The sequence below is a fragment of the Pteropus alecto genome, unplaced genomic scaffold, assembly GCF_000325575.1.
Source record: "Pteropus alecto unplaced genomic scaffold, ASM32557v1 scaffold146, whole genome shotgun sequence".
NCBI classification, from domain to species: domain Eukaryota; kingdom Metazoa; phylum Chordata; class Mammalia; order Chiroptera; family Pteropodidae; genus Pteropus; species Pteropus alecto.
Window position 1 is genome coordinate 8,485,053 of NW_006442107.1, and position 11,788 is coordinate 8,496,840.

Consider the following 11,788-nt stretch of genomic DNA (forward strand, 5'->3'; position numbering starts at 1 on the left):
AGAGAGAGAGAGAGAGAGAGAGAGAGAGAGAGAGAGAAATCATGGGAGACGTGAAAGAGTGAAGGATCGGAAGGAGGGGGGTAGGTAAAAGGCAGATTTTTATTGGAAGCAATTGAAGTGGTTGCTATGAGACCTGCTCGAGCACAGGACCAGCAGCCAGCCCGGCGCTGATGGTTCTTACCTCGCACTAAACCTTTCTTTTGACACAGTTTTAGAGTTGCTTAATATCTGAGCAAGCACCTGACACGGGTGACTTTTTCCTTCTTCATTCTCCTCCGGTCCCTCCGGTAAGATGGAGGTAGAAAACGAAGCCAGCTGCTCCCCCAGCAGCGCAGCAGGCGGGTCCAGAGAGTACAAGGTGGTAATGCTGGGAGCAGGGGGAGTTGGTAAAAGCGGTAAGTTTTAATACCAAATGCTGGGGAACGGAGGAACCTCTGTAGAGGGAACTCTATTGAATAAAAAAAAAAAAATCAAAAGAACAACAAAAAATGTAATAATATAATGCTAATGGTGTCAGAAGCTAGCTAGCTGCAGCAGTTAAACGCTAAGTGTCTGACAGGATGTTTAAAAGTGTAAGGACTGTTAAAGAGATGCTGATGAGTCAGGAGAATTGGGAGACAGCCCGTGATGATATATAGAACTTTAAGAGAATTGTTTTTTTTTTCCTCCCCCTTTGATTTCCTGCTTGGTAATATTTGATCTTAATTTATATGTCTTTAAAAATAATAATGATAATAATGTGATATTTATGAAATAGTCAAGGTATGAAAAAAAATCTGCTCCTGTTCTCAAAAATATTTGTGTGAAATGCTATGAATATTCAATGAAACACACATACACAAACACAGACACACATGCAGGATTATACATGCTGATTGTTGTGTTTGTTTCTTAGGGGCTTCCTGTCTCTTTTTCCTTGTCTGGAATCTGACATAGCATGTGTGTGGGCTTCGAATGCCAAGAGAAAAGTTGGTTTTTGAAAATGATAGCTATTTAAGGAAAGTCACTATGGGACCTGTGCAGGATGATCCAGCCAAATGTGGTTAACTGAATTAAAAGAGAAAACTACAAGAATAATGAATATGGGTGGTAATGAAGGTAAAATGGTAAATAGGTGCTAATACATAAAAAAGAGAAATTGTCAGTGGTTGGGTTTTTTGAGGATTTTAAAAAGCCAAATATAACAAATTAAAGAAATAGATATGTAGTAGTGTTTGAGGCTGAGTAAATGTTGGTTATCTTGAAGTTGTAGATACCACTAGAACATAAATAGATAAACATAATTTTTCATATAAAAAGATTCCCACAGGGGATACCTTGTTGGTGATGCCAAAAGACAGAAGAAATATTAGAGTTAGCATGAACAAAAAGTTTTTTTGTTGTTGTTTTTTTTTAATTCAGTAGTTTTAGGGCTTGGCAAAGAAATTTAAAGTTGAGGCCAATATTATTGACATAGAACCCTTACCCCTCCGCCCCCAAAAGCTGAAAACTTTGGTAGTGGGTCTATAAGTGATAAGAAAGTTTATCAACAAAGGTGAGGGAAAAGCAAGTGCAACTTTAGCGGACAGCAAAGTAAAAAGGTTAGAAAAATAGCAAGAGACATAAAGTTGAACACCCTCAACATCTGGAAAAGAATTAACTATAAAAAGAAAAGAAATAGGTAAACATGCGTGTGGTAAATCACTACATACATATCAAAGTGAGAAAAATTAGTCTTCTCTCCTGGGAAGAAAACATGAAGTGAAACGCTTCACAAATGTATATGAGTGATGAATAAAAAAAAAATATTTCCTTTTTTTTTTTTTTAAAGTAATGGTTTAAAGGGGAAAGAATCAGAATAGATGAGAATTAGGAAGGGAGGGAAAGAAGAAAGATAAGGAGAAAATGATCCATATAAAATAAAACTATGCTTTGTAAGAACATAGACACAATGAAGAAGAAAAACAATGTGAGAATAAAATATCAAAAAGAGAGAGAAACAGATTTAAGGAACACACAGAAGGCTAATCAACAGAAATGCCACCAGCAGCTTGTGAAGTCATACAGATGTTGCAATGGTCCCATAATGTGCCCATGTATTACCTTTGTTTGCTGGCTTGGTATTTTCTTGTTTTACTGGGAACTTGAAGGATGTGGAAATAGAGTGGCTAGTTTTTGTTGTTTATTCCATGGAAATGAAACTTGGAGAAAAGAGATGTTGGACAGGAGAATACTTCAGCAATATACCTAACCTGGAGATGATATTATGTTTCCTGTTTTGACCTCCCCCATGTATTATTTGTACTGACTGGTCATTGTCACCTCTCTGAAAACTAGAATTTTTTGACATAATAGAAATGGCCAGTAGAGTGACCTGGGTTGCTCTTACCTTCACTTTGTACAAAAGAAGCCAGTTCAGAATTTAATACTTGAGGAAAACCTTTCTAGTGTGACAAAGACAGGGGTAGCCAGCTCACTTCAGAGATAGTTAAGAATAAAAGAGGGTAAATAGTTTAGTTGTACTGATTTTATAAATAGCACACTTGGCTGTTACTTTCAGAGAGAAAACAACTCATACTATAATTCCAGGCTTGGGAAGTGCCGTCTTTAAGGCTAAATGTTTGAAATCAGAGTGATAGAATCACGTCTTACCCTTGGGGTCTGTTCTATGATTCATTTGGTGTTACCAGTATATAAATGTTCAGGCACTGGTTCGCGATATTAACCTTCTCTTGAAGGTTAAAACGTTTGCTTTCAAATGAACTAAAATATTTTTTTTTAATTAAAAGCCACTTTCTGTATTGTTGAAGATTTAGATGAGTAAGAGTACAATTTCCTTTCCTTCCCACGATTTCAGTGGCTTATGTAAAAGGATCATACAAGCCAATTATACTGGGCTGTAGGAAGGGATTTCAAGAAGTCTGATATTCTGTAGAAACTAACCATGTATCAAGCTATAATTTGTTTCCAATTCTGAGTCAGTTCTGAGTCAGCCTTGAACATGAATGAGAAACTCAATTTACGGGAACCTTAACTTCTAAATGAACAAAATCTTGAAGATTTTCTATGCTTACTGAGAAATTAGAATTTTTTCTATCCATAATTTACTAAGACGTACTTTGGTGTGTAGGAAATTTTGAAAGGATTTGCAACTTTACTGGAGCAGAAATTCTCCTAAGATTTAAAATATATGGGTGAATACATGTACTGTGTGTAAGAAATTTCAAACCATAAGTAATCAGTCGACAAATTACTGAGCATACACTATGCATAGGCCCTGTACAAGTTACTACAGAGTAGAAACAAGAAGGATGTGAATATTTACGAAGCATCCACTATCTGGCGGTTATGGGCTACATGTTTTTCACGCTTATATGCAGTCCTCTTCACCGTCTGATTCGGTGCTGCCATTTTTATAGATGGAAAAATCAAGGCCCAAAGAAACAACTTGTGCCTGGTCATGGAAGTAATAATTTATAGAGTTCTGCGAAATTTTGTCTAACTCTATTACATCATGTTTAACACCCTGGGCAGGAAGAGCAAGAGTTCCACCAAGAAGAAAATAGGGTGATTGGTATCGCATTCTCTACCTCCTGAATGTTATATTTAAAAGAGATCGAAACCATCTAGACTCATGCTCTCTTTTACACATCTATGCTTTTTAATATTTAAATTAATATAATTAAACACTATATATAATACTTATATTCTCTCTACATAAAACATAGATCCATATTGTATTTACATTTATATAATTAAACAGTATAACTAAAATTAGCCAAGAAGGCTATAACTGCTGAGAAAACAGGCCAAATAAGTAATAATCTCCATCTATTTGAAAGATGGAGAAAGTGAGGCACTGGTGTAAAGGACTTGCCAAATTCACACATGTGGTCGTGGCAAAGACACACCTAGAACTCAAACCTGACTGCCTTGAAGCTATTTTCCCACCACACCAAAACTTTTACACAGGGTAAGCAAAATAAAAATTGGACCAATTATCCAATGAATTTTATGTAACTTGGGTACATTCTTAGGCTTCTATCTCTCTTCTGCTATGTACCATCCCTTCACTTCCCTTAAAAAAAAGAAAAAAAAATTCACAGCTATAGTTTCAAAGTTTAATGGAGTATAAACAAACAATCCTTATAACTGTTTTAAATATTGACTTTTCCATATGTTTGTGGTTTGATATAGATAAAAATTCGTCAGTGATAGAGCATGGTTAGTGTCTGCTTATTTTCCCTGTATTCACATCTGGTTCTCCCAGTGCAGACTCAAATTATTCTGCAGATCTAATTCAATACTTATACAACCTTGTTTTTTAAATAATTTTAAAAAATTTTTAATTGCAGTTGGCATATGATATCATATTAGTTTCAGGTTACAACACAATAATTAGACACTTATATTTCTTCCAAAGTGATCACCCTGATAAATCTAGTACCCATCTGACACCATATATAGTTATGACAATATTATTGACTATATTCCTTATGCTATACTTTATATTCTGATAACTATTTTGTAACTACCAATTTGTACTTCTTAATCCCTTCTCCTTTTTTACCCATCTGATTACCCTTTCCCATCTGGTAACCATCAAAATGTTCTTTGTATCTATGAGTTTGTTTCTGTTTTGTTTGTTTATTTTGTTCTTTAGATTCTACATGTAAGTGAAATCATATGGCATTCATCTTTCTCTGTCTGACTTACTTCACTCAGCACAATACCCTCTAGGTCCATCAATGTTGTTGCAGAAGGCAAGATCTCATTCTTTTTTTATGGCTGAGTAATATTCCATTGTATATATGTAGCACCTATTCTTTATCCATTCATCCATTGATGGACACCCAAGTATCTTCCATATCATGACTATTTTAAATAATGTTGCAATGAACATATGGATTCACATGTCCCTTCAAAGATAGTGTTTGAGTTTCTTCAGATAAATATCCAGAAGTGGGATTACTGGGTCCTTCTTTGTCTTTTGTTATAGCCTGTGTTTTAAAGTTTATTTTGTCTCATATAAGTTTTGCTTCCCCAGCTTTCTTATTTGTTTGTTTCCACTTTCATAAAACATCTTTTTTCATCCCTTCACCTTCAGTCTATGTGTGTCTTTCAATCTGAAGTGAGTCTCTTCTAGACAGCATATCTAAGGGTCTTGTTTTCTTGCTCATTCAGCTGCACTTTCTTTTAATTGGATAATTCATTCTATTTACATTTAAAATAACTATTGATAAATATGTAGTTATTGCCATTTTATTCATATATTTTGATCTTTTTTTCTTCTTAAAGAAGTCCCTCCAACATTTCCTGTAATACAGGCTTGGTACTGATAAACTCCTTTAGGTTTTTCTTATCTAGGAAGGTTTTTATCTGTCTTTTGATTCTAAATAATAGCTTTGCTGGGTAAAGTAATCTTAGTCATAGGTCCTCGCTTTTTATTACTTTGACTATTTTATGCCAGTTCCTTCCTCTTAGTCGTAGGTCCTCGTTTTTTATTACTTTGACTATTTTATGCCAGTTCCTTCTGCCCTGCAAGGTTTCTGTTGAGAAATCAGCTGATAGTCTTATGGAGGCGCCTATATAGATAACTAACTGCTTTTCCCTTGTTTCTTTTAAGATTCTCTTTTTGTCTTTAACCTTTGGCAATTTAATTATGATGTGTCTTGGTGGGGGCCTCTTTGGGTTCATCTTGTTTGGGACTCTGCGCTTTCTGGGCTTGTATGTCTATTTCTTTCACCAGGTTAGGGAAGTATTCATTCATTATTTCTTGAAATAGGTTTTCAATTCCTTGCTCTCTCCTCCTTCTGGTATCCCTATGATGTAAAAGTTCATGTGCTTGATGTTGTCCCAGAGACCCCTTAAACTATCCTCATTTTTTTGGATTCTGTTGTCTTGTTGCCATTCTGATTAGGTGTTTTCTACTATCTTATCTTCTAAATCACTGATTCAAACCTCTGCTTCATCTAATCTACTGTTGATTCCTCCTAAGATAGTCTTCATTTCATTTGTTGTATTCTTCATTTCTGACTGGTTCTTTTTTATGTTTCTTATCTCAATTTTTATGTTTTCTATCTCTTTATTAAAGTTTTCACTTAGCTCATCTACTCTTCCCCTAAGTTCATGGACCATTCTTGTTATTACTGTATTCAACTCTGAATCTGGTAGATTGTTGTCTCCATTTTGTTCAGTTCTTTTTCTGGAGCTGTATTCTGTTCTTTCATTTGGGACATGTTTCTTTGTCTCCCCATTATGGCTTCCTCCCTGTGTTTATTTCTATGTATTAGGTAGAGCCGTTATGTCTCCCAGTCCTAATAGAGTGACCTTATGTTGTAGGTGTCCTGTGGGGCCCAGTGGTGCAGTCTCCCTGGTCACCTGTGCCAGGTGTTCCAGGTATGTACCCTTATGGGTTGCGTGTGTCTTCCTGTAGCAGTTGAGCTTTGGTTGTTGTTTGCATGTCAATGGGAAGGATTGACACTTGGATTGATTGGTTGTGAGGACTGGCTGGGGCTATAGTGAAGAAGCTGTTGTGCAGGGGCTGACCCTATGGAGTAGGATTCACTTTATTAGAACTCTGGTGCTTGCCCAGTCTGTCCTTTGTATGTGTCATCCTTGGATGCGACCCTAGTGATGCTCTGCCTCAGCTGGATACAGGGCACACAGGACTGGGCCTCTTGGCAGGAGCCCTACTGTAGGCCATGTTTAGCCACAGCCTGTGCCCTGCCTGGGGCCACCTGGCATGAGCCACCACGCAATGTGCATATGGCCGCCACCTGCGCTGGACTTGGATGAGCCTCGAAAGACAAAGCCACAAACCAAGGCCAGATGCTATTAGTGCCAAGCTCAGGGATGTTCAGCAAGAGGTATGGAGCATGCCGAGGCCAGATGCTGCTTGTTTGGGTTTCGTGAACATTTGAAAGATTTTAGGAAAGTCTATAGCATGAGCCAAGATGGGCCATTTGTATAGAAAAGCCTCTGAAAGGGGATTGGATAGGCCTACAAGTTGAGAGGCGCAGGGTCTCTGGGAATCTCTGGAGCGGGGTGACCTGTGGTAGCCAGGTTGATGAAGACTCAGACATGGCGCCTGCTCGCGGCTGTGCATTGAAAAAGGGGAGGGCATCAACAAAGGAAAAATGGCTTCTTTCAGCACTTCTATCTGGGAGAACACTGCTCCTACAGCCCTGAAGCCAGACAACTCAGTTCTTCCCTGTGTGTCCCTGGCACCTTTCGAGCTGCTGCCCCAGCTCTGGAGCTCAGAGAGAGTGAGTCCATCAGTGATTAAGTGAGCACATAGGCCCCTTAAGAGGAATGTCTGCAACTACCTCAGCCCATTTCACTAAGCCACACTCTCCATTGGTTTTCACAGCCAGAGGTTGTGGGGACTTCTCTTCCTGGCACTGGAACCCTGGGCTGGGGAGCCCAGTGTGAAGCTGGGACCTCTCATTCTTTTGGCAAGGGGACCTCCACAGCACAGATATCTCTCCTGATTCTCAACCACAACACATGGGTGTGAGACCAGCCCGTTCCGTATCTCCACCCCTCCTACCAGTCTTGAGGAAGCCTCTTCTGTGTGTCCTCAGTGTAGGACTTCTGTTCAGCTAGATTTCAAGCAATTCTCAATGATGGTTGTTCTGTAGTTAAGTTGTAAATTAAATGTTTGTGAGAGAAGGCAAGCACAGTGTTTACTCTGCCATCTTGACCAGACTATAAGATTTTATTTTTTAAAATACACTTTATCTATTCTGTTTCATGATCTTATTTGAGGATAAAATGATTTAAGGAAGCAAGTAGGTCATCTATGGCCTTATTTCGATGAAGTACCTGAGGCACAGAAATGTTAAGAGATTAGTTCAAGAGTACACAGAAATAAGTAAGAACTAGGAAAATAGCTCAATTTTTCTAACTCTAAATTGTTTTCCCATCAAATTTCATGAGCACGGTAGGGAACTTATCTAAATATCAATGAGATCTATATATTCTTCCTCAGTCCTTAACATCCATCTTGAAATTACACTGGTGAAATTTTGCGTGAAATATTGTCAAGTGTGAAATGGGTATGAAATACGCAAGTCATTGGGAAGGTAGAGTGTGTTATTTCTAACTACTATTCCAGACATGACCCCTACTATCTCATGGGGGGAAATATAATATATACTACAAAGTGATAAGTTTATATTAGGCCTCTGACATAAGAGCTATAGAAGCTTAGGGGTAAGGAGTGGCTAAATCTGCACGTGAAAAGTTGAGAAAGAATCCCAGTAGAGATTATATTTGTACTGTGTATTAAAGGATGAGTAGAATTTCTTGAAGTTGAGAAGGGAAAGTATAGGGAGAGCTGGGGTTGGAGAGGAAGAGAATTTATTGGGAACAGAGCATGCAAAGGTAAAAAGGAATGTGTGGGTTATCAATTTTTTAAATGGACTTAATGACTTAGTATCTTTGGGGGCAATTAATGGAAAAATTTCTCAACTTAAAAAGCTTTAAAAATCTCTTTCAAAATTGCTTAAAACATATCTTAGGAAAGTACGAAAAGTAAAACAAAACAAATAAGCTGAAAACATAAAAAGTATCAGGAAACTCAGAATTGATTAGAATGCATCCATTATAAACTTTTTGTAAAGGGAAATCTCATTTGTAAAATAAGCAATCATACTCTGCCCCACATCCTTCTGCAATTTGTCTCTGTGACACATTCAGGGTTTTGTGTAGCAGGGATTTATAAAATCAAAGCAATAACAATATTTTCTGAGGTAAACAAAAAGCAGCACAAGTCAATTCCTTCAACCACAGTAAATTGGTATAAAAAGGTAAAAAACTGAGCCTTCAAACTGAGCCTTACCTTTTTATACCAAAAGGTAAAAATCAGAGCCTTCATCTATGAATTAAATCAAGGCAAACAATCAAGTGCATTATTCACTGAGGGTCTGTGTTTTACCTCTTTAGCAGAAATTTGGATCTGACAATGCTGGACAATTGTCAGATCATGACCATGTGTTATTTGAACCCTCTGAATGGCAAAGGCAAAAGAAAAATTAACAAGGTAAAAATGAAATGATTTCAAGACTGGAAGGCCCTCTGCTCTCACTCTTAATTATCAACACCCTAATTACACTGCAAATGATCACTCACCGCAATGCTGTCAGTGAGAATTAGCCAAGAGGTTCAAATAAGACTGAGTAATGAAGAAAGTTAATATCTACTCGCTTGAGTAATGATTGGAAGTGTAATTCATGTAAAAGGTGTTGACTGACAATATTTCTAAGATTATATGCACTTTATAGATTTTACATTGATAAAAAAAGAGTTAGTACAGCTCTATGTCTTTAGCAAAGAAAAAGCCTAGAGATGAATGAATTAGTAGTGGTCTCTAACTACCCACATGCTGCTGGGCTCCTGACATTTACACATTTACTCTGGTGTCCCAGTGGCCAATGGTCTATCACATTTACCTAGCCCCATTTACTCCTCACATTGATCTTGTGAGGTAGATAATAGTGTCTGCATTTTATATGTGAGAAAACTGAGGCTCATGGAAAAATAAATATGCCCAGAGACACAGATATTAAACGATGAAGCTGAGGTGCCTACACATATATGTCTAAGTTCAGTGCTTATACTATTTTGATTTTCCCACCCTGGGGGTTCTTATATTGTTTTTGAGAGCTAGTACAACCCCCCCCCCCCCCGCCGCCCCTGCTCCCCACTGCCACACACAAACACAGGAAAGAGGAAAGAGAGAGAGAGGAACAGAATAGCTGATAGAAACTGCAGGTCACAAATGGAAAATACCTTTAATGTGTGTGTGTGTGTGTGTGTGTGTGTGCGCGCGTGTCTAAAACTGTGAAAGGCCCTGAAATATTACCAAGAATTAGATATAACTCCCTCCCTGATCAGGGAGTAAAAAGGATATATAACCAGAGAATTGTAATTCAACTGGTTAATTACGAACATTGAGATGTACACATGGTACTTTGAAAGCAATGCAAACTATGGTCAAGAAGTCTGAGTGACCTAATATCGGTTGCTCAGCTGCTCAGCTATAGCATTAGAACCAGAAGCCCCTTGACTTACTATATCATAGATTTTTTTTCCATTAGATCATGCTGCCTCCCACATACCAGCATAAAATCTGCTTCTCCTAATGCGTTTGAGCTACTGATGGTGGCTCTTTTTGAATGTATGTGTCTTTGCAATGTGGTAGCATTGTAACTGAAAATATACTGATGGGTGACTCCTCTGCATTGCTTGCGAGCATGCAGGAAACTCTCTTATTACTGAATTTGGTTGTTTTTCACGAAGTGCATCAATGATATCAATTCAGTCACTCAGGCTTTGCTCATAAATGTCAGCTCTCTGATGACCGTCACCAAATGGTGCCATCTGCTCTTCTGGTTCATCAGCGGGCATCAGCTAAGTGTCATTATTGGCAACTGTGCCAACTCATCCCTTCTGCCCTTTCTGCCTGCCATAACCCTGCTCCAGCTAACACCAGAGCACCAGCATTGGAATAAGACCTGTTCTAATCTCCACGCTCGCAGGTAGTTCAGCATCCTGACACAGCCAAGTATATTGGAGGGATAGCAGCATATGCCAGATTCTCCTGGAGTATGTGTGAAGGATAGACTGTGCAGAGCATGCTGGCGTATGCTGGCGTATGCTGAGGACAGTATCCTCTGTCTCTTTGGGGATGTTGTATTGAGACAGAGTCAGAGGCCACACAAGGTTTATAATTCCAGGAAAAAAATCTTTAATTGAACTTGAATGAGATTGTATAGAAAATTTGTGGACTCACAATGGAACACCAGACAAGGATATTTAGCTAGATATGTTGTATAAATGAGGAAGGTCTTCGTTCAGTAGACTGCTTATATAGAGAAGGCGTTGTATGCATAGTCATTCATTGAATGGATAAAAAAACTTTAGGTAGTTTATTACTCCATAGCTTCTCTAAATATGCTTTAAAATAAGAACCATGTCAATGTATGTTTGTGCATAAATTTATATACATTCATAAGAAGGAATGAGTTTTGATTTGTCTAAATTTTGTCTTTCAATTTATTCCTACAACAAAGACCAAATAAGAGCCCACATTTTTGAGTCTTACATATGCCTAAACCTGTTCTAAGTGCTTTATGTACATTATTTCATTGAATCTTCCCAAAATGCTGCAGCATAGGTGTGGCAATTATGCCTAATAGACAGATGAGAAAAGTGAGGCTTGAAGAAGGTGAGTAATTTGCTCAGGAACCCAGAACTTGTTGTGTCTGTGCAAGTCTTAGCCACCACCGGATCCCGAGCTCTTTGTCACTCTCCACTATACCTGTCGTCATTCCATGTTCTTGATCTATCCTTGATCTTCAGGATCTGGCCTCAGCATAGAAATTATGACAGAACAACAAGGTGAACTGGAGGTTTGAGTATCCTAGGTAATACAGATTTATGTTTTTTTCATCTATAAAATACGGATAACAACAATAACTACTGCGATGACTCATAGACTATAACAAAACTGGCACATAGTAAATGCTGAATAATGCTTGTAACATAAATGGATAACTTTGTTTTTAATTATTTGTCTTTAATAGCATTTGACCTTGCACAAGTCACTTAAGCTCCTTGAATCTCCATTTTCTTCATCCTAAAAATGGCATTAATTAAAATTACCTCAGAGGGTTATTGGGTAGATGACATTAGAAAACATTATATAAAAGAGTAAACTATGGTACTCAAGATATTACCTTCTCTTTAAATCTGTTGCCTGCGATCTGCTTGTCTTCCTCCTTCCCTCACTACCTCACTCCCT

General features: G+C 37.9%; 1 protein-coding gene across 1 annotated transcript in view; it reads left to right on the forward strand.

Moving 5' to 3' along the window:
- Nucleotides 1-213: 213 nt before the first annotated feature.
- Nucleotides 214-11,788, forward strand: part of RIT2 (Ras like without CAAX 2) — a 312,137-nt gene continuing 300,562 nt past the window's right edge. Inside the window, exon 1 of the mRNA XM_006919944.1 lies at nt 214-395. Coding sequence (XP_006920006.1) covers nt 293-395 — 103 coding nt within the window. The 5' untranslated portion in view covers nt 214-292. The remainder of the gene's footprint in view (nt 396-11,788) is intronic.